Below are 22,356 nucleotides of genomic sequence, written 5' to 3' on the forward strand. Positions count from 1 at the left end.
TCTGTTAGTGACGATAGGAACTGTACTAGTTGTCAAGATGTATTGTGGATGGCACATCATGATGTATATGTGTTTACATATATTGTCATTTGAATCAACTGTGAGTTCACCTTTGGTGTTGGTTTATAAAATTTTCAAGATAAATAGTAGTAAGAACTTGCCAGCATTATTGCCTTCATTGCCTGAATATGTACCTCTATGAAAATGTCCTCATTTGGCTTTACACACTATTGGAGGAGTCCAAGGTGTTTTTCCTGATTTAATTACACGCTGCAGAGTCAGGCAAACAGGTTCTTGTATTTGTATTGATCAGGGCATGGTCTTTAGTGTACCGGTACATTTTCTGTAGTGTTTTAAGCACCGGTTGCCATCAAATGAATATTGGCTGTATTGTATCACATGCTGCTTCACATGTATGTGGTAGAAGGTTGCCAAGGGTTGTTCATATATAGCTGTGACAATTAGCCTTCCTGTTAACCCTGTCTTTTATTTCCTGAGGGTAATCTGCTGTTGATTGTTTTATCCTTTTCTATAACAGATTGACTCACTTTCTGGTAATAGGTTATGGCAGCAGTATTAGACATTGGCTGTAGTCCATTGCTAGTGCTGGTGTAACTGTGAATATGAGGCTTGGCAGTGAGAAGTTGTGCATTCTTATCGGGAATGATTTCCTTTTAAATAACACAAGACTTCTGCCAGATACTACTACTTTTACTGTTGATACTCAAGAGAGCACTGGACTCATCATGCTAAAACCTTCAGAAACAAAGTTGAAATGAAACAGAATGATAGAAACATGACACACGATGCAGTATGATACTGCTGACAAAATGAAATGAAAGTATGAATCATCAAAGTTTGATTGTCTTCATGGTTGGATGAGAACGAAAGAAAGTGGTTAAATGTTCATCATATAAATGAGAAAGTGATGGCGAAATGGCAAGCATAATGGGCGACTGTCAAACTTAACCAAAGAGACTGCCACTTACTCTCTGTAAGACTACAGTCCTAACAACTACATGTATATCTCAGATTCACAGTACTTGGATACATACTAGAAATAATGACATGAAAATGAAAGGATCATTCTGATAAATAAAGGATAGTAGCCAAGAAGAGTGTCAGTCAAAAGAATACACACATTCTAACACAACTGGAGTGGTCTACTGTAGTTCTTCAGCCTTTTCGCATGTTTGCAAGGTGTTTATGCAAGCATATTCTGGGGGCATTATTCTGAGTAGACTGATAAAATTAGACTTCTTGTTAAGCCCTGAAATTGGCCAATCCAGCCAATGTAGTTTGGTTGACAAAATCAACTTCATGAGGTGCATAAGTTGGACTGAAAGTTGCCCTGTCATATGGGAAAAGGTTGAGGAATTAGGGTAAGGACATGTAGAGGGATTGATCCCTGTGCGAGGGGAAGGTATAACACCAGCATCATTAAAGCATGATGGTCATGCCATGCAAGATCTGTCACTTGTAACACCATATTTTAATGGACACATATCAAACGACAGGCAAGAGGGCCTTGATGTCCTTTTATTGACGACAAACGTTCCTTTTTCCAGCTCCTCATTATGATATTACATTAAATACAGAATGTTACAGTAGACACTAATACATGTACATTATATCTTTGTAAATCTTAATCAGTTTTTGACATAGCAGTGAGGCCCTCCACACTAGTGCTGCCTGACAGTTATCTTTGGCTGCAGGGTTGAGAATGAGGCCCTTCACACTAGTGCCACCTGACAGTCATCTTTTGCTGAAGAGTTGAGAATGAGGCCCTTCACACTAGTGCTACCTGACATTTATCTTTGGCTGTGAGGTTGAGAATGAGGCCCTTCACACTAGTGCTACCTGACATTTATCTTTGGCTGTGAGGTTGAGAATGAAACCCTTCACACTAATGCCACCTGACAGTCATCTTTGGCTGTGAGGTTGAGAATGAGACCCTTCACACTAGTGCTGCCTGACCATCATCTTTGGCTGCAGGGTTGAGAATGACCCTTCACACTAGTGCCACCTGACAGTCATCTTGGGCTGCAGGGTTGAGAATGAGGCCCTTCACACTAGGGCCGCCTGACAGTTATCTTTGGCTGGAGGGTTGGGAACGAGGCCTCTGACGCTAGTGCCGCCTGACAGTTATCTTTGGCTGCAGGGTTGAGAACGAGGCCTCTGACACGAGTGCCACCTGACAGTCATCTTTGGCTGCAGGGCTGAGAATGATGCAGAAACTTTATGTTCTGATGCTTTTGTGATGTAATACACAAGTAGTCTGCAGATCTGTAATGTTCATCATGAAATTTAGTTCTCTTAATTATGACAAAATTTGGCTGAAGTCAAAGGAACCTTTCATTTTTTCAGAGTTACACTACTGGTAGTTGAGAATGTTTATAGAGGGTTATAGAGGACAGGTTACTACTTGAAAGGTGTGGATGATTATTTCAACTGATGGCCAGCAACACAAGAGGATAGGCAGTTACGTGTGGATAGAGAGGTCATCATGACAGATGGGAATCTGTGGAACTCTGTGTATAGGTACATATCACATGAAAGTAGGGAATGTTTAATAATGTTTGAGTTAAATTTATGAGGGAACATAGTCCATACTATGGGCTTTTTTGGGCATGCTGTGATTTGAGTCCTCGTCACCAGCTTGACCGCAACATGTCCTTCTATACTTCATGCACATACCATATACCACTGTGGTATTTGTTCTGTCCTCACCAGCTTGACCACAACATGTCCTTCTATATTTCATGTACATACCATATACCACTGTGGTATTTCCCCGACCCCCCCCCCCCCCCCCCCCCCCCAGCTTGACCACAACATGTCCTTCTATACTTCATGTACATACCATATACCGCTGTGGTATTTGTCCCCTCCTCACCAGCTTGACTACAACATGTCCTTCTATGCTTCAGGTACCTACCATATACCACTGTGGTATTTGTCCCCTCCTCACCAGCTTGATCATAACATGTCCTTCTATACTTCATGTACATACCATATACCATTGTGGTATTTGTCCCCTCCTCACCAGCTTGACTACAACATGTCCTTCTATGCTTCAGGTACCTACCATATACCACTGTGGTATTTGTCCCCTCCTCACCAGCTTGACCATAACATGTCCTTCTATACTTCATGTACATACCATATACCACTGTGGTATTTGTCCCCTCCTCACCAGCTTGACCACAACATGTCCTTCTATGCTTCAGGTACCTACCATATACCACTGTGGTATTTGTCCCCTCCTCACCAGTTTGACCATAACATGTCCTTCTATGCTTCAGGTACCTACCATATACCACTGTGGTATTTGTCCCCTCCTCACCAGTTTGACCATAACATGTCCTTCTATACTTCAGGTACCTACCATATACCACTGTGGTATTTGTCCCCTCCTCACCAGCTTGACCATAACATGTCCTTCTATACTTCATGTACATACCATATACCACTGTGGTATTTGTCCCCTCCTCACCAGCTTGACCACAACATGTCCTTCTATGCTTCAGGTACCTACCATATACCACTGTGGTATTTGTCCCCTCCTCACCAGTTTGACCATAACATGTCCTTCTATGCTTCAGGTACCTACCATATACCATTGTGGTATTTGTCCCCTCCTCACCAGCTTGATCATAACATGTCCTTCTATATTTCATGTACATACCATATACCATTGTGGTATTTGTCCCCTCCTCACCAGCTTGACTACAACATGTCCTTCTATGCTTCAGGTACCTACCATATACCACTGTGGTATTTGTCCCCTCCTCACCAGCTTGACCATAACATGTCCTTCTATACTTCATGTACATACCATATACCACTGTGGTATTTGTCCCCTCCTCACCAGCTTGACCACAACATGTCCTTCTATGCTTCAGGTACCTACCATATACCACTGTGGTATTTGTCCCCTCCTCACCAGTTTGACCATAACATGTCCTTCTATGCTTCAGGTACCTACCATGTACCACTGTGGTATTTGTCCCCTCCTCACCAGTTTGACCATAACATGTCCTTCTATACTTCAGGTACCTACCATATACCACTGTGGTATTTGTCCCCTCCTCACCAGCTTGACCATAACATGTCCTTCTATACTTCATGTACATACCATGTACCACTGTGGTATTTGTCCCCTCCTCACCAGCTTGACCACAACATGTCCTTCTATGCTTCAGGTACCTACCATATACCACTGTGGTATTTGTCCCCTCCTCACCAGTTTGACCATAACATGTCCTTCTATGCTTCAGGTACCTACCATATACCACTGTGGTATTTGTCCCCTCCTCACCAGTTTGACCATAACATGTCCTTCTATACTTCAGGTACCTACCATATACCACTGTGGTATTTGTCCCCTCCTCACCAGCTTGACCATAACATGTCCTTCTATACTTCATGTACATACCATATACCACTGTGGTATTTGTCCCCTCCTCACCAGCTTGACCACAACATGTCCTTCTATGCTTCAGGTACCTACCATATACCACTGTGGTATTTGTCCCCTCCTCACCAGTTTGACCACAACATGTCCTTCTATGTTTCAGGTACCTAACATATACCACTGTGGTATTTGTCCCCTCCTCACTAGCTTGACAATAACATGTCCTTCTATGCTTCAGGCACCTACCATATACCACTGTGGTATTTGTCCTCCCCTCACCAGCTTGACTGCAACATGTCCTTCTATACTTCATGTACATGCCATATACCACTGTGGTATTTGTCCCCTCCTCACCAGCTTGACCACAACATGTCCTTCTATGCTTCACGTACCTACCATGTACCACTGTGGTATTTGTCCTCCCCTCACCAGCTTGACTGCAACATGTCCTTCTATACTTCATGCACATGCCATATACCACTGTGGTATTTGTCCCCTCCTCACCAGCTTGACAATAACATGTCCTTCTATGCTTCAGGCACCTGCCATATACCACTGTGGTATTTGTCCTCCCCTCACCAGCTTGACTGCAACATGTCCTTCTATACTTCATGTACATGCCATATACCACTGTGGTATTTGTCCCCTCCTCACCAGCTTGACCACAACATGTCCTTCTATGCTTCAGGTACCTACCATGTACCACTGTGGTATTTGTCCCCTCCTCACCAGCTTGACTGCAACATGTCCTTCTATACTTCATGTACATGCCATATACCACTGTGGTATTTGTCCCCTCCTCACCAGCTTGACCACAACATGTCCTTCTATGCGTCAGGTACCTACCATGTACCACTGTGGTATTTGTCCCCTCCTCACCAGCTTGACCACAACATGTCCTATACATCAGGCATTTATCATATTCCACTGTGGTATGTTTGTTCCTCACACATGCATGATACCTCATTTCTTGGTTCTGACTTGTTCTGCAGACAGTATGTCCTTCATGTTTACATGTTGATAAAAAATGTTAAGGATGCCATAAGGGAAAACAAAGACTTGTCTAGCCATGTAATCAGCCATGTTTGTTCTGGTTATTACAATGTGGTCATTACCTACATGTAAGACACAATGTCGTGTACACAGCATGTGGTGCATGTTTGTGTAGCTTGTTGTGACCAGTTGTAAGCCAACCTACAAGTACATGGTAAATATGTGTCAGATATTAAATCCTCAAGCATAATCTTTTTTTTTTTCATAATTTTCCATGACTTTATCGTATTTCTATTTTAAGGGTGTTGATTAAGGACTTTAAAACATGTGGGTTATCTGCAGATACTTGATACATGCATGTACATACATGTGTGAAAAAGTTCGTGCAGACTTGTTAACATTGATAATGATAGTTGAAAGTGTAGAGAAGTAGCTGATGAATATGTGGAAAGGTGGCTGATGAATGTAGAGAAAGGGTGGCTGATGAATGTGTAGAAAGGTGGCTGATGAATGTAGAGAAAGGGTGGCTGATGAATGTGTAGAAAGGTGGCTGATGTGTCAGCAGAAATGTTGCTGATGAATATGTGGAAAGGTGGCTGATGAATGTGTAGAAAGGGTGGCTGATGAATGTAGAGAAAGGGTGGCTGATGAATGTGCAGAAAGGGTGGCTGATGAATGTAGAGAAAGGGTGGCTGATGAATGTGTAGAAAGGTGGCTGATGTGTCAGCAGAAATGTTGCTGATGAATATGTGGAAAGGTGGCTGATGAATATGTAGAAAGGGTGGCTGATGAATATAGATAAAGGGTGGCTGATAAATGTGCAGAAAGGTGGCTGATGAATGTAGAGAAAGGGTGGCTGATGAATGTGTAGAAAGGTGGCTGATGTGTCAGCAGAAATGTTGCTGATGAATATGTGGAAAGGAGGCTGATGAATGTGTAGAAAGGGTGGCTGATGAATGTAGATAAAGGGTGGCTGATGAATGTGCAGAAAGGTGGCTGATGAATGTAGAGAAAGGGTGGCTGATGAATGTGTAGAAAGGTGGCTGATGTGTCAGCAGAAATGTTGCTGATGAATATGTGGAAAGGTGGCTGATGAATGTGTAGAAAGGTGGCTGATAAATATGTAGAAGATGGCTGATAAATGTGGAGAAAAGGTAACTGAGGAATATGTAGAAAGGTAGCTAATGGATATGTAGAAACATGGCGAATGTGTAAGCAGAAATGTTGTTGATGAATATGTATAAAGGTGGCTGATGAATGTGTAGAAAGGTGGCTGATGAATGTAGAGAAAGGGTGGCTGATGAATGTGTAGAAAGGTGGCTGATGTGTCAGCAGAAATGTTGCTGATGAATATGTGGAAAGGTGGCTGATGAATGTGTAGAAAGGTGGCTGATGAATATGTAGAAGATGGCTGATAAATGTGGAGAAAAGGTGACTGAGGAATATGTAGAAAGGTAGCTGATGGATGTGTAGAAACATGGTGAATGTGTAAGCAGAAATGTTGTTGATGAAAATGTATAAAGGTGGCTGATAAATGTGTAGAAAGGTGACTGATGAATATGTAGAAAGGTGACTGATGTGTCAGCAGAAATGTGGCTAATGAATGTGTAGAAAGGTAGCTGATGAATGTGTAGGAAGGTGACTGTCAGCAAAAAAGTGGCTGATGAATGTGCAGAAAGGTAGTTGAGGTGTGAGCAGAAAGATGGCTGAAAAATGTGTAGAAAGGTGGCTGATGTGTGGGCAGAAAGGTGGCTGATAAATGTGTAGAAAGGTGGCTGATGAATGTGTAGAAAGCTAGCTGATGAATGTGTGGAAAAGTGGCTGAGAAAAGGTGGCTGATAAATGTGTAGAAAGGTGGCTGATGAATGTGTGGAAAAGTGGCTGAGAAAAGGTGGCTGATGAATGTGTAGAAAGCTAGCTGATGAATGTGTGGAAAAGTGGCTGAGAAAAGGTGGCTGATAAATGTGTAGAAAGGTAGCTGACGAATGTGTGGAAAGGTGGCTGATGAATGTGTGGAAAAGTGGCTGAGAAAAGGTGGTTGATGAATTTGTAGAAAGGTGGCTGATGAATGTGTGGAAAAGTGGCTGAGAAAAGGTGGCTGATGAATATGTAAGAAGGTCGCTGATGAATGTGTAGAAAGGTAGCTGATGAATGTGTGGAAAAGTGGCTGAGAAAAGGTGGCTGATAAATGTGTAGAAAGTAGCTGACGAATGTGTGGAAAGGTGGCTGATGAATGTGTGGAAAGGTAGCTGATGAATGTGTAGAAAAGTAGCTGATGTGTCAGCAGAAAGCTGGCTAATGAATGTGTAGAAGGGTGGCTGATGAATGTGTGGAAACATGGCAACTAATGATGGCTAGTTGATGAATTTTGATAATTCTAGTGGATGAATGTGTGGAAAATGTTCTTGATGGAGCTTTGCAATTTTTTGCAGTTGATGAATGTTTGCAAACTACTGTAAGCGGACGGTCATTCTCCCAGCTGATGATAGTGAACATGATCAGTTTATCACAGCAGTAAGATATGCTAAATCAGCTGAGAGGAGCGTAGAAGACAGAAAACATGGTGTTGGAAGTCTGGTGGGGTTTAGAGTGCCAGGCCAGGCTCCTTGAAGTACCTTGTCCTGTGTGGTATCAGTGTGTCGAGTTAACTACACACACACACACTGCTCAGTGAGAGAGGATCAGTCCTGCTTTCTAAGCAGATCACAGTCTCTGCCCCCCTGTAAGATACCAGTGCTAATTGGCTGTCACTTTTCCATGTGACCACAGTTATCTGTTTTGGTCTAGATTTGCTCTATCCCTTGATAACGGTGCACGTCTGTCTATGAACACAAATCATATGATGTGTCACAGTGTCATCTAACTTGTGACTTTGATGCTGGTACATAGTCTGAGTGTACACATGAAGTGTCTTTGTCCTCATTACTCTGTCCCTGTCCAGTCTGTCAGCATATTCCCTAACTGACCTGTCACCCAGACGACTTATGAATAATCACAAGTGTGCTCAGTATTAAGTACCAATTTGTAGGGCAGATGCTGGGTTCAGAAATGGATCCAGACAAGTGTCTATTTTGGTTATAAATGTGTCAGGAATGAAAGTCTTCTGTATAATAATGACCTTCTTCATTCGTTTGACTGTTCACTATGGTGTTATCTCAACCGCAATGTCGTGTTGAGTTTCTAAGGTGGTGTACGAACGTACATTTATAAATAATGGGTTGAAATCCCCTCCTTTGTTTTCCTGGGAATGTCTGTTTATGTGGCTACATGTGTTCATTAACTTGGTCATTTATACAGCTGAGGTATTAAGACATATTGCTGGCAGATGTATTTAGATCTATGTGACGTCCCTTCACCTGCTACAGCAGTATACCTACATGTATATGTGTTAGTACAGTAGTGTCCCAAGGTTTTGGTTCGGCCATCAGTAAAAATATGTTCAGTTGTTTAATCCATCTCAGTCTTCAAAAAACGGCTTTAATCTACAATTTGTGATAAAACTTTTAATTTTTTTAAAATTCCCTTTTCAGTATTACTGTGATGTTTTAGAAATCTCATCTTTTTTCATTATGAGAATTAAAAAAAGAAGAATTTAACACCAACTAACCCCACTTTTTCTGATAACCTCGAGTTATGCCCATCAAATAGTTTTTTTATAAGATGGCCTTGTGGAAATATTACTACCAGAGTACATGACCATCTGACACTGTACTGGACTTTAGGGCGACAGAGCAACAAATGCAGCTTCACAATGTCTTACACTAACAGACCATATAGATACACTAAACTTCTACCAGTGCGGACTGACTCAGCTCATCACAGCAGCCTTTAGTCACCACCATGAGTTCAAATCCAGACGATGTTAACACAGAGTTAATGACCTATAACTTCCTCATGAACACATCAGGTTGACACATGTTCTGAAGAAGCTTATTAACATATACATGTATAACTGTTGAGACAGTACACAGATGTATGTTTGTCTTTCCTTGTTGGACAACGTGTGTGTATTTGTGTCTTTGGGTTTATTACACAGTTGTGCTTGCTCCTGGATCTCATGTTAATCAGCACATCACCTGGGTTTGCATTGTTCATTTCAGAAAATAATTTAATCTTCAAATGCAATCAAGGTCAGTTTTAACAGAAAATTTGAAAACTTGCTCCAAGCGGAATATTAACAGATGCATGTGAGCCTAGGAAGGTATTCCTAATTCTTGTGGTGTGATAATTAATACAAAACTGAGGGTCAGAGGGTCATCCCTGTGGGAGTTTTAGCCCCTCGAGAACTGGAGGACGCGAGAGCTCATCTTTCTCCAAGCTCACTACAGCATTAATGATCGTGAACTAGTTTGTCAGTTATGCCAGCATGTATTCCGCCCATCCCTATGTATTTATAGACTACATGTATATCCCAGCCATACAGCCTCATAGCCTGTGGGGGAAAGGCCTAGACCAGTCTTCTGGTCAGGTGTTGACTGACAAGAGGCCAGAGCCAGACTCATTTCTGATACTCTACAAAGAAGCATGGATAGATTCTGTATGTACTGATTCTACCTGTAGGTTCACGTGTATGTGTTGAAGGAGGAGTACCAGGGAAAGGCGTGACCTAGAGGCTGGGTGGGACCATCTTCCTCACACTCATCTTCTTCCCAGTCATGTCAACCTGATTTAATTTAGGACCACAAAGCATTCACTACAAGTGATGCGTTGATGCATATAAAAGAGAACAGATTTTGGAGACATAGTGCAAAGTGTTTTGGATGTTTATTAGAATCCAAGCAGATTTCCTTAGCCTTGGTTTCTGGGAGTGATAACAAGAACGGGCTTCCAGTTCAGAGTAATGCCCTGGACATTTGTATGCCCCTTCTGATGGGAAATACATGTATAGAAGGTTGTCCGACATCTTCATAGATGTTGATATTTCCTAGAGTAGTTTTCCATATCTACCATATAACTTTCCAACTTTCATTAGAGATGTAAACAAATTGAAACACACATAAACTATGAAATAAAGCTGATATTGTGCTCAGTTTTCTCTCTTCCCCATGAATTGATGTTTTATGAATTAAACCATTCACCACACATGGGTCCATGCTGTAGTGTATACTGTTCAGTCTGTCTGTGAACGCTGCATCACCTTCGCCTCATGTCATCCACTGGCAGATCTCCTTACCCTCTAACACAAACTCTGGCTCCATGGCCATTATTGATCCTCACCACGTCCATGTCATCTTGTCAGTTGTTCTGATCACTCTGCCCTTAGACCCAGTGGTTCAGTTTCTGGGGCTCTAGGAAATCACCAGCACATTGTCTTAATAGACAATTTATTCGGCTCATTAGCCGTGTGTCAGAATGAGTTGCACATGATTTATCTGTAAATGATCAAACCAATTGGCTCTGACCGGTGATGTGGCAGACATGGGCGTGAAGCCTGCGATAACCATATGTATGTTCCAGCTGACTGAAAATCTCCTTACACTTGTCTGAACTGGTATGTACACTGTGTAATGTACAGCTGGTGGCTAATAATAATGGGGCACTTACATTGGTGGGAGGTGGGGGGGGGGGGGGGGATATTATCAGTCAGTTATCTGGGAGTCAGGATAAAGTTGAGTGTACATGTATTTTATGAGGTCAGCAATGTTAGAACCACATTGTATGAAAGTATGAAGGTGTACATCATAAACAATTAAGCTATAGTTGCCATATACATGTATCCTGATGTACATCATAAACAATTCAGCTGTAGTTGCCATATACATGTACCGTGATGTACATCATAAACAATTCAGCTATAGTTGCCATATACATGTACCGTGATGTACATCAAAGACAATTCAGCTACAGTTGCCATACACTGTACACGTATAATCCTGTTGTACTTGTATAATCGTGGTAGACATTTCAACTGTAGTTGCCATATACATGTATTTTGATGTACGTGCACATCATAGACTATTCAGCTATAATTTACATTTATCCTGTTTTACATATATATTGACGATTTCTTAGACTGGCATCTGCCATAAAAATACCTTCCCCCTGTGCCTCATCAGTGTGGGCTAGTGACCAGGAGGTGTCATGCCTGTCATGGGCTGTGTGTCCCTCTATACCATCACCAGGGTTTGTCTTCAGCAAATGTGATACATGTACAATGCACAAGTAGCCTGTAATGCGTAGCAATAGTGTGGAGTATTGTGAGGTGTGAGGGTAGTACATGTGCATGTGGTCATGAGGATTGTGTAGTCCTGTCATGATCATACAGTGAGATATGAACCCATGTGGGAGTATTGTGAAACCTAAGGATAGTCATGAGGATTGTGTAGTCCTGTCATGACCATACAGTGAGATATGAACCCATGTGGGAGTATTGTGAAACCTTAGGATAGTCATGAGGAATTGTGTAGTTCTGTCATGATCATACAGTGAGATATGAACCCATGTGGGAGTATTGTGAAACCTAAGGATAGTCATGAGGAATTGTGTAGCCCTGTCATGATCATATAGTGAGATATGAACCCATGTGGGAGTATTGTGAAACCTAAGGATAGTCATGAGGACTTGTGTACATGTAGTCCTGTCATGATCATACAGTGAGATATGAACCCATGTGGGAGTATTGTGAAACCTAAGGATAGTCATGAGGAATTGTGTAGTCCTGTCATGATCATACAGTGAGATATGAACCCATGTGGGAGTATTGTGAAACCTAAGGATAGTCATGAGGACTTGTGTACATGTAGTCCTGTCATGATCATACAGTGAGATATGAACCCATGTGGGAGTATTGTGAAACCTAAGGATAGTCATGAGGAATTTGTGTAGTTCTGTCATGATCATACAGTGAGATATGAACCCATGTGGGAGTATTGTGAAACCTAAGGATAGTCATGAGGAGTTTGTGTAGTTCTGTCATGATCATACAGTGAGATATGAACCCATGTGGGAGTATTGTGAAACCTTAGGATAGTCATGAGGAATTTGTGTAGTTCTGTCATGATCATACAGTGAGATATGAACCCATGTGGGAGTATTGTGAAACCTAAGGATAGTCATGAGGAATTGTGTAGTCCTGTCATGATCATACAGTGAGATATGAACCCGTGTGGGAGTATTGTGAAACCTTAGGATAGTCATGAGGAATTGTGTAGCCCTGTCATGATCATACAGTGAGATATGAACCCATGTGGGAGTATTGTGAAACCTAAGGATAGTCATGAGGAATTGTGTAGCCCTGTCATGATCATATAGTGAGATATGAACCCATGTGGGAGTATTGTGAAACCTTAGGATAGTCATGAGGACTTGTGTAGTCCTGTCATGATCATACAGTGAGATATGAACCCATGTGGGAGTATTGTGAAACCTAAGGATAGTCATGAGGAATTGTGTAGCCCTGTCATGATCATATAGTGAGATATGAACCCATGTGGGAGTATTGTGAAACCTAAGGATAGTCATGAGGACTTGTGTACATGTAGTCCTGTCATGATCATACAGTGAGATATGAACCCATGTGGGAGTATTGTGAAACCTAAGGATAGTCATGAGGAATTGTGTAGTCCTGTCATGATCATACAGTGAGATATGAACCCATGTGGGAGTATTGTGAAACCTAAGGATAGTCATGAGGACGTGTGTACATGTAGTCCTGTCATGATCATACAGTGAGATATGAACCCATGTGGGAGTATTGTGAAACCTAAGGATAGTCATGAGGAATTTGTGTAGTTCTGTCATGATCATACAGTGAGATATGAACCCATGTGGGAGTATTGTGAAACCTAAGGATAGTCATGAGGAATTTGTGTAGTTCTGTCATGATCATACAGTGAGATATGAACCCATGTGGGAGTATTGTGAAACCTTAGGATAGTCATGAGGAATTTGTGTAGTTCTGTCATGATCATACAGTGAGATATGAACCCATGTGGGAGTATTGTGAAACCTAAGGATAGTCATGAGGAATTGTGTAGTCCTGTCATGATCATACAGTGAGATATGAACCCATGTGGGAGTATTGTGAAACCTAAGGATAGTCATGAGGACTTGTGTAGTCCTGTCATGATCATACAGTGAGATATGAACCCATGTGGGAGTATTGTGAAACCTTAGGATAGTCATGAGGAATTTGTGTAGTTCTGTCATGATCATACAGTGAGATATGAACCCATGTGGGAGTATTGTGAAACCTAAGGATAGTCATGAGGAATTGTGTAGTTCTGTCATGATCATACAGTGAGATATGAACCCATGTGGGAGTATTGTGAAACCTAAGGATAGTCATGAGGACTTGTGTAGTCCTGTCATGATCATATAGTGAGATATGAACCCGTGTGGGAGTATTGTGAAACCTAAGGATAGTCATGAGGACTTGTGTAGTCCTGTCATGATCATACAGTGAGATATGAACCCATGTGGGAGTATTGTGAAACCTAAGGATAGTCATGAGGAATTGTGTAGTCCTGTCATGATCATACAGTGAGATATGAACCCATGTGGGAGTATTGTGAAACCTAAGGATAGTCATGAGGAATTGTGTAGTTCTGTCATGATCATACAGTGAGATATGAACCCATGTGGGAGTATTGTGAAACCTTAGGATAGTCATGAGGAATTGTGTAGTTCTGTCATGATCATACAGTGAGATATGAACCCATGTGGGAGTATTGTGAAGCCTAAGGATAGTCATGAGGATTGTGTAGTTCTGTCATGATCATACAGTGAGATATGAACCCATGTGGGAGTACTGTGAAACCTAAGGATAGTCATGAGGAATTGTGTAGTTCTGTCATGATCATACAGTGAGATATGAACCCATGTGGGAGTATTGTGAAGCCTGATAGTCATGAGGAATTGTGTAGTTCTGTCATGATCATACAGTGAGATATGAACCCATGTGGGAGTACAGCTTAGTGGGGAAGAGCAGTGGTACTTCTGCCAAGAGGGTTTGAAGAGGCCTGAAAGTCACAGCCATTTCCTGTATCCTGCACAGTGTAATTGCTCACTCTAGTGCAACTGTACACAGCCTGAATATACTGCAGAGCTCTAGGGTGGGGAACTAAAACTCAGCATCTCACCACTGATCATAAGATAGGAAATTCCCTGCATCAAGATTTTTTGGAATGAATGCGTGCATGTGACAGTCACATCTTGAGGAGACCTTTTTGAAAAGTATAACGAAACATTGTGAATTAATCAAAGCCTATACATATTTGTATAGACTGTTTTCATGATAACAAACTAAACAACATGTACACAGCAAATGTTACTGCTCAACCAAATGATAATACCATATTATTACTTAAAACGGCAAAAAATCCATGTTCAATAATCAAATCAATTTTTTGTATTTAATAAGAATAGCTCAAATTTTCACTAAATCTCAGACTTGTTCGGTCATGTCTGTGGTATTTACAGGGTTAAAATGATTCTTTAGTTTGACAAAGTAATAATGCGATCCACATTATAAATTGATTTGTGTTGTGCAAATCTATTTTTTACCAGTAGTAACTTGGCACGGTCTTGGCAAGGAAGAGGTTTTAAGGGAATTCTTACAGAGTGGAACATAAAGTAAACCATCTGTAATATCATGGGATTTTTTGATAACGGATCTCTGTGCTGTACACAAGAGTGGTTAATTGGTGAAAATTATGTAAATTTATCAATGATTTGCTCGTTTGGTTAGTGCACTAGCGCAGCGTAATGATCCTGGTGCCTCTCACCAATGTAGTCGCTGTGAGTTTAGTGTAGTCAGATAAAATTTGGCATGATTGTACATTTACTTGTAATTCAGTGGAAGCTGTCATTTCCTGTCTAAAACACATATCATGTACTTGTTTATTGTCTTAATGCCTGTTAATTTAACATGTTCAAAGCTCATTGTGTTGTTGTTTTGTAGGGGGAGAAAAACAATGGGTTCTATGTGCTGTATACTAATATGAAACATGGTCAAACGTCCAGCAAAGAGCTTGTGGACTTCCTCAGAGAAAGGTGAGATTTCAGGGTCTATGGTGAATGCATTTGTTGAAGCTGAGACCTGTTAGGGAGTGTGTTCAATCCTGACAGAAGTTATACAGATGTAACTAATGTTTCTGAGACTGTCATTTGATGTGTTGTACTACAGGTAACAAGAGCAATCCTTTATCTCCACACTACCAATACTACATAGAACAAGAGCAGTCTTTGTCTTTACACTGCCAATACTACAGGTAACAATTTATTTATTTATTTATTTGATTGTTGTTTTACGCCGTACTCAAGAATATTTCACTTATACGACGGCGGCCAGCATTATGGTGGGAGGAAAGCGGGCATAGCCCGGGGGAAACCCACAACCATCCGCAGGTTGCTAGCAGAGCCAGGTAACAGGAGCAATCCTTTATCTTTACACTGTCAATACTACAGGTAACAAGAGCAATCCTTTATCTTTACACTGTCAATACTACAGGTGACAAGAGCAATCCTTTGCCTTTACACTGCCAATACTACAGGTAACAAGAGCAATCCTTTATCTTTACACTGTCAATACTACAGGTAACAAGAGCAATAATTTATCTTTACACTGTCAATACTACAAGTGACAAGAGCAATCCTTTGCCTTTACACTGCCAATACTACAGGTAACAAGAGCAATCCTTTGCCTTTACACTGCCAATACTACAGGTAACAAGAGCAATCCTTTATCTTCACACTGTCAATACCACAGGTAACAGGAGCAATCCTTTATCTTTACACTGTCAATACTACAGGTAATGAGCAATTCTTTATCTTTACACTGCCAATACTACAGGTGACAAGAGCAATCCTTTGTCTTTACACTGCCAGTACTACATGTTACACAAGCAATCCCTTGTCTTCACACTGCCAATACTACAGGTAGCAAGAGCAATCCTTTGTCTTTACACTGCCAATACTATAGGTAGCAAGAGCAATCCTGTCTTTACACTGCCAATACTATAGGTAGCAAGAGCAATTCTTTGTCTTTACACTGCCAATACTACAGGTAACAAGATCAATCCTTTATCTTCACACTGCTAATACTACAGGTACCAAGATCAATCCTTTGCCTTTACACTGCCAATACTACAGGTGACAAGAGCAATCCTTTGTCTTTACACTGCCAATACTACATGTTACACAAGCAGTCCCTTGTCTTCACACTGCCAATACTACAGGTAACAAGATCAATCCTTTATCTTTACACTGCCAATACTATAGGTAACAAGATCAATCCTTTATCTTTACACCGCCAATACTATAGGTAGCAAGAGCAATCCTTTATCTTTACACTGCCAATACTATAGGTAGCAAGAGCAATCCTTTATCTTTACGCTGCCAATACTACAGGTAGCAAGAGCAATCCTTTGTCTTTACACTGCCAATACTATAGGTAGCAAGAGCAATCCTGTCTTTACACTGCCAATACTATAGGTAGCAAGAGCAATCCTTTGTCTTTACACTGCCAATACTACAGGTGACAAGAGCAATCCTTTGTCTTTACACTGCCAATACTACATGTTACACAAGCATTCCCTTGTCTTCACACTGCCAATACTACAGGTAACAAGATCAATCCTTTATCTTCACACTGCCAATACTACAGGTGACAAGATCAATCCTTTGTCTTTACACTGCCAATACTGCAGGTAAAAAGAGCAGTTCTTTATCTTTACGCTGCCAATACTACAGGTAACAAGATCAGTCCTTTATCTTTACACTGTCATTACTACAGGTAACAAGAGCAATCCTTTATCTTCACACTGTCAATACCACAGGTAACAGGAGCAATCCTTTATCTTTACACTGCCAATACTACAGGTAACAAGATCAAACCTTTATCTTTACACTGTCATTACTACAGGTAACAAGATCAATCCTTTATCTTTACACTGTCAATACTACAGGTAACAAGATCAATCCTTTATCTTTACGCTGCCAATACTACAGGTAGCAAGAGCAATCCTTTGTCTTTACACTGCCAATACTATAGGTAGCAAGAGCAATCCTGTCTTTACACTGCCAATACTATAGGTAGCAAGAGCAATCCTTTGTCTTTACACTGCCAATACTACAGGTGACAAGAGTTATCCTTTGTCTTTACACTGCCAATACTACATGTTACACAAGCAATCCCTTGTCTTCACACTGCCAATACTACAGGTAACAAGATCAATCCTTTATCTTCACACTGCCAATACTACAGGTGACAAGATCAATCCTTTGTCTTTACACTGCCAATACTGCAGGTAAAAAGAGCAGTTCTTTATCTTTATGCTGCCAATACTACAGGTAACAAGATCAGTCCTTTATCTTTACACTGTCATTACTACAGGTAACAAGAGCAATCCTTTATCTTCACACTGTCAATACCACAGGTAACAGGAGCAATCCTTTATCTTTACACTGTCAATACTACAGGTAATGAGCAGTTCTTTATCTTTACACTGCCAATACTACAGGTAACAAGATCAATCCTTTATCTTTACACTGTCATTACTACAGGTAACAAGATCAATCCTTTATCTTTACACTGTCATTACTACAGGTAACAAGATCAATCCTTTATCTTTACACTGTCAATACTGCAGGTAACAAGATCAATCCTTTATCTTCACACTGCCAATACTACAGGTGACAAGATCAATCCTTTGTCTTTACACTGCCAATACTGCAGGTAAAAAGAGCAGTTCTTTATCTTCACACTGCTAATACTACAGGTAGCAAGAGCAATCCTTTGCCTTTACACTGGCAATACTATAGGTAACAGGAGCAATCCTTTGTCTTTTCACTGTCAGTCACACTGGGAACTTGTCCACATTGTATTGTTTCCAATCCTAGCAAACTGGTAATGTTCTGGTTCTGTCCCTAGTTACTTTGAGAAAAGTGTTGGATTGAATAGTTTTCTGTATTACATGTATAATGTATTACTGGGTTGCTGGCTTCCAAGACTTGTGTTAACTCACACCTGTACCTGTGAACACACATGTACTTCCCGTATATGTAAATCACTAATCCTGCTTTTTTTCCTCCACACAGTTGTGCTGTAGAAGAAACTTACAGTAAACTTTTAAGTAAACTTGCAAAAATTGCTAGCAACAGCTCACAAGTGGGGTAAGTGCAAAGTTTTTTCCTGTAATACATGTGGGACACTTACGTCAGCTGATCAGAAGCAGCATCAAATGTTCCCAGTTGTATGTACCATATAAAAACACCTGAAATTGCCAAAGGTGTGTTTTTAGAGGCAAATTAGAGTTGTTGAGACTGTCATGTTTCATGTAGAATATCATCTTACCTGATGGGAAAATCTGAACGTATGTCTAAATCGATAGAGCTCTGATATTAGGGCAAAATAAGCAACATGGCTAAATTTGTGTGGTTTTCTGCATGGATCATGGTCTTTACTTTTAGGCTAAATTCATGTGGGTCAGGGCTTTTAAATTATTCATATTGTGTGAAATAGACAAGTGTATAGTTTCATTAACAAAGAAGCAATATCAAAGTTAACATTAATAAACATCAAGTTATTCCTGAGTTGATTATATGATTGTCAGAAATAGTAGCAATCTACATATGCATCCTTTCTGTCAGTAAGTGATAACTTCCTCTTCCCATTCCTGAATGGTTTCATTTTTTTTTTTTTTACAGTACATTTTCACCATTCTGGAGTTTACTAAAAATGTTAACAGAGAAGTTATCCAGTCTCCATATGCAACTCGTTCACACCTGGTCAGATCTCATTAAGGATATCATCAGGTACCATGAAGAACAGCACAAGAAGCACAAAAGTGTAAGTACAACACTGCACATGTTCTCTTGTACAGTCAGACTGATCACGTACTGTACATGTCTTCATGGTCTATGGACTGTGTTAGTGTTTCGTAACACTTGATGAGGTCAAAAATGCACTGTTGAAATTTTGATTTACTCTGGCTATAATACATTGACTTGTATATATTCACAGTAACTTTCCTAAGATATAATTTATTGATTTAATTTTTGATTTGATTTTTATTTCACCAAATATTTACAACATGTTAACATATGATGTCAGTTGGAAAAGCGGGAATAAAACCCCTGGAATAAAACAGGCTTGTCCTGTCTTTAAGAAACTTAAAACTTTATGTTACAGTGGAATTGAGATAAAGGTGAAAATCAGTATAGTAATGTTAGGCCTACAAATAGAACTGTGTGTAGAGTATAAGAAGAAAATATTTGTAGACTAAAGCACCATTTCAAGTACGTATAGTTTGAAGTTCCTTTTGTAAGCAGACATGGACGGGCTTATGCATAAATAGTGGTATAAGAAAATCATTTATTGAGTGTAGCGGTAAATGTCATGCCATCTAAACAATGTGCTATGTGCACGTCAGGTTCAGCATTAGATATTAATCAAATAGCTTTCTTCTGAAGAGAAATTTATGGAAGTAATTGAGAGGGATATGTAGTACCCCAGACAACATTACAATATTTGTCATTGGTTAGCGCGCTAGCCCAGGAGCCTCTCAACAATGCGGTCACTGTGAGTTCAAGCCCAGCTCATGCTGACCTCTCCAGCCGTACCTCCCACCTTAATGCTGGCGGCCATTGTATAAGTGAAATATTCTTGAGTACGCCTAAAACACCAATTAAATAAATAAACAATATGAGTCAATCTTATAAGTGAATACACCTGTATATATCTACGTGGAATGCATCGTTACGATTGCTGCTGTTTCTTGTGGAGGTATAACATCACGAATGGTGGGCTGTTTCTTGTGGAGGTATAACATCACTAATGGTGGGCTGTTTCTTGTGGAGGTGTAACATCACAAATGCTAGGCTGTTTCCTCAAGGGAGGATGCCAGGTTAAGGGTGGCTGGTTGTAAGGGAAATATGAAGGGTTGTGCCTTGAATGTGACAAGTGGGCAATTCATGAGGACTTGGCTGCTGGATATAGCTGGGTGTAACAGGGTTATGTACAGATCAACTGTGTCCTGCCCTGGGCCATGTGCTTTAAATCAGACTCACAACCCACTTTACCCTCCTTCCATCTAGCTTGTAACATAGCCTGGCTGAACAGTGCTACAGTTATTCCCTAACATGTTGTTCTTCATGGGGCATAAGGTGTGAGAGAATTTGTACAGGTCACTACTTGTACACTCTGCAGCCACTAAACATAGAACACAATAGCAAACAGATTTTGTGCATTCACATGCCTGGCACATGTTTGCCACGCATTCCGTATGATGAAGGGTTGAACCTTGGGAACAATGCTATATTTTATGTTACATAATATGTTGGTATCATATTAAGTTTATAAATTGGGAAATGAGAAAGTATACAGTGTATATGACAGGGCAGGTGCATTCCCCTGAGGATTAGAGGTTGCATGTGTGTTTCTAATTTTGTCCAATACTTCAGGGGCTTCTGTTGATATGTCGGAGCGGAGTGAAGCACAGATTCATCATTGTGGCCTTGTGCTGGATTTCTTAATTTGTTCTATTGTTACATCAGATGTTACAAAAGTAAAAGGAGCAGACATTTTGTTTCTGTAGGATGTTGTTAATTTGCAAAGAAAAACAAATTTTTGAAAAATAGTTTGAAGTATCTCAATTTTCCATCAGTCATCGCTACTCTGAGAGATGAACCATGTATGCTAGTATATCACCATTATCACCAGGCAAGTTTGATTATACACTAACAATTCTACTTTGAAATGAAGTTTCTCATGACAACGAAAAAAACTCTTTAAACCAATCTAGACAAAGGCTCTCTATAAAATAAATTTCCCTCAAAGCATTCTTGTAGAGAAAGGAAGATGGTCTTGGAATCGGATCTTGGTGCTTATCTTGTTGTTGTTGTTGCTGTGTGCAGGTGAAGGAGAGTGAGGCTGGTACAATAGAGGCTGTTCACTCCATACAACAAACAACAGCAGCTCTACACAAATCCAAGGAGATCTACCACACACGATGTCTGGAGCTGGAGAGGCTGAAGAGAGAAAATGCTTCACAAAAAGATCTCGAGAAGGTAGTTTAGATCGGTTACCTTTAGTGTATTATCATAAGCCAGCGTAAGATTCTTCTGAGAGCTGGGTACGTACAATGTACTCATGGACTTTGTTCTCTGTGTGAAATATTAGTGTAAGATTCTTCTGAGAGCTGGGTATGTACAATGTACTCATGGACTTTGTTCTCTGTGTGAAATATTAGTGTAAGATTCTTCTGAGAGCTGGATATGTACAATGTACTCATGGACTTTGTTCTCTGTGTGAAATATTAGTGTAAGATTCTTCTGAGAGCTGGGTACGTACAATGTACTCATGGACTTTGTTCTCTGTGTGAAATATTAGTGTAAGATTCTTCTGAGAGCTGGGTACGTACAATGTATTCATGGACTTTGTTCTCTGTGTGAAATATTAGTGTAAGATTCTTCTGAGAGCTGGGTACATACAATGTATTCATTGACTTTGTTCTCTGTGTGAAATATTAGTAAAAGATTCTTCTGAGAGCTGGGTACGTACAATGTACTCATGGACTTTGTTCTCTGTGTGAAATATTAGTGTAAGATTCTTCTGAGAGCTGGGTACGTACAATGTACTCATGGACTTTGTTCTCTGTGTGAAATATTAGTGTAAGATTCTTCTGAGAGCTGGGTACGTACAATGTCTTCATGGACTTTGTTCTCTGTGTGAAATATTAGTGTAAGATTCTTCTGAGAGCTGGGTACATACAATGTATTCATTGACTTTGTTCTCTGTGTGAAATATTAGTGTAAGATTCTTCTGAGAGCTGGGTACATACAATGTATTCATGGACTTTGTTCTCTGTGTGAAATATTACTGTAAGATTCTTCTGAGAGCTGGGTACATACAATGTCTTCATTGACTTTGTTCTCTGTGTGAAATATTAGTGTAAGATTCTTCTGAGAGCTGGATACGTACAATGTACTCATGGACTTTGTTCTCT

At 40.4% G+C, this 22,356-nt stretch overlaps 1 protein-coding gene across 2 annotated transcripts in view; it reads left to right on the forward strand.

Moving 5' to 3' along the window:
- Window positions 1–22,356, forward strand: part of LOC135481281 (F-BAR domain only protein 2-like) — a 59,993-nt gene that overhangs the window by 3,944 nt on the left and 33,693 nt on the right. For both annotated transcript variants that reach the window (XM_064761130.1, XM_064761131.1), the window contains exons 2-5: window positions 15,312–15,403; window positions 18,449–18,523; window positions 19,058–19,199; window positions 21,266–21,418. In XM_064761130.1, coding sequence (XP_064617200.1) covers window positions 15,312–15,403; window positions 18,449–18,523; window positions 19,058–19,199; window positions 21,266–21,418 — 462 coding nt within the window. The remainder of the gene's footprint in view (window positions 1–15,311; window positions 15,404–18,448; window positions 18,524–19,057; window positions 19,200–21,265; window positions 21,419–22,356) is intronic.

This window comes from Liolophura sinensis, unplaced genomic scaffold (assembly GCF_032854445.1).
Source record: "Liolophura sinensis isolate JHLJ2023 unplaced genomic scaffold, CUHK_Ljap_v2 scaffold_14, whole genome shotgun sequence".
In the NCBI taxonomy this organism is placed as follows: domain Eukaryota; kingdom Metazoa; phylum Mollusca; class Polyplacophora; order Chitonida; family Chitonidae; genus Liolophura; species Liolophura sinensis.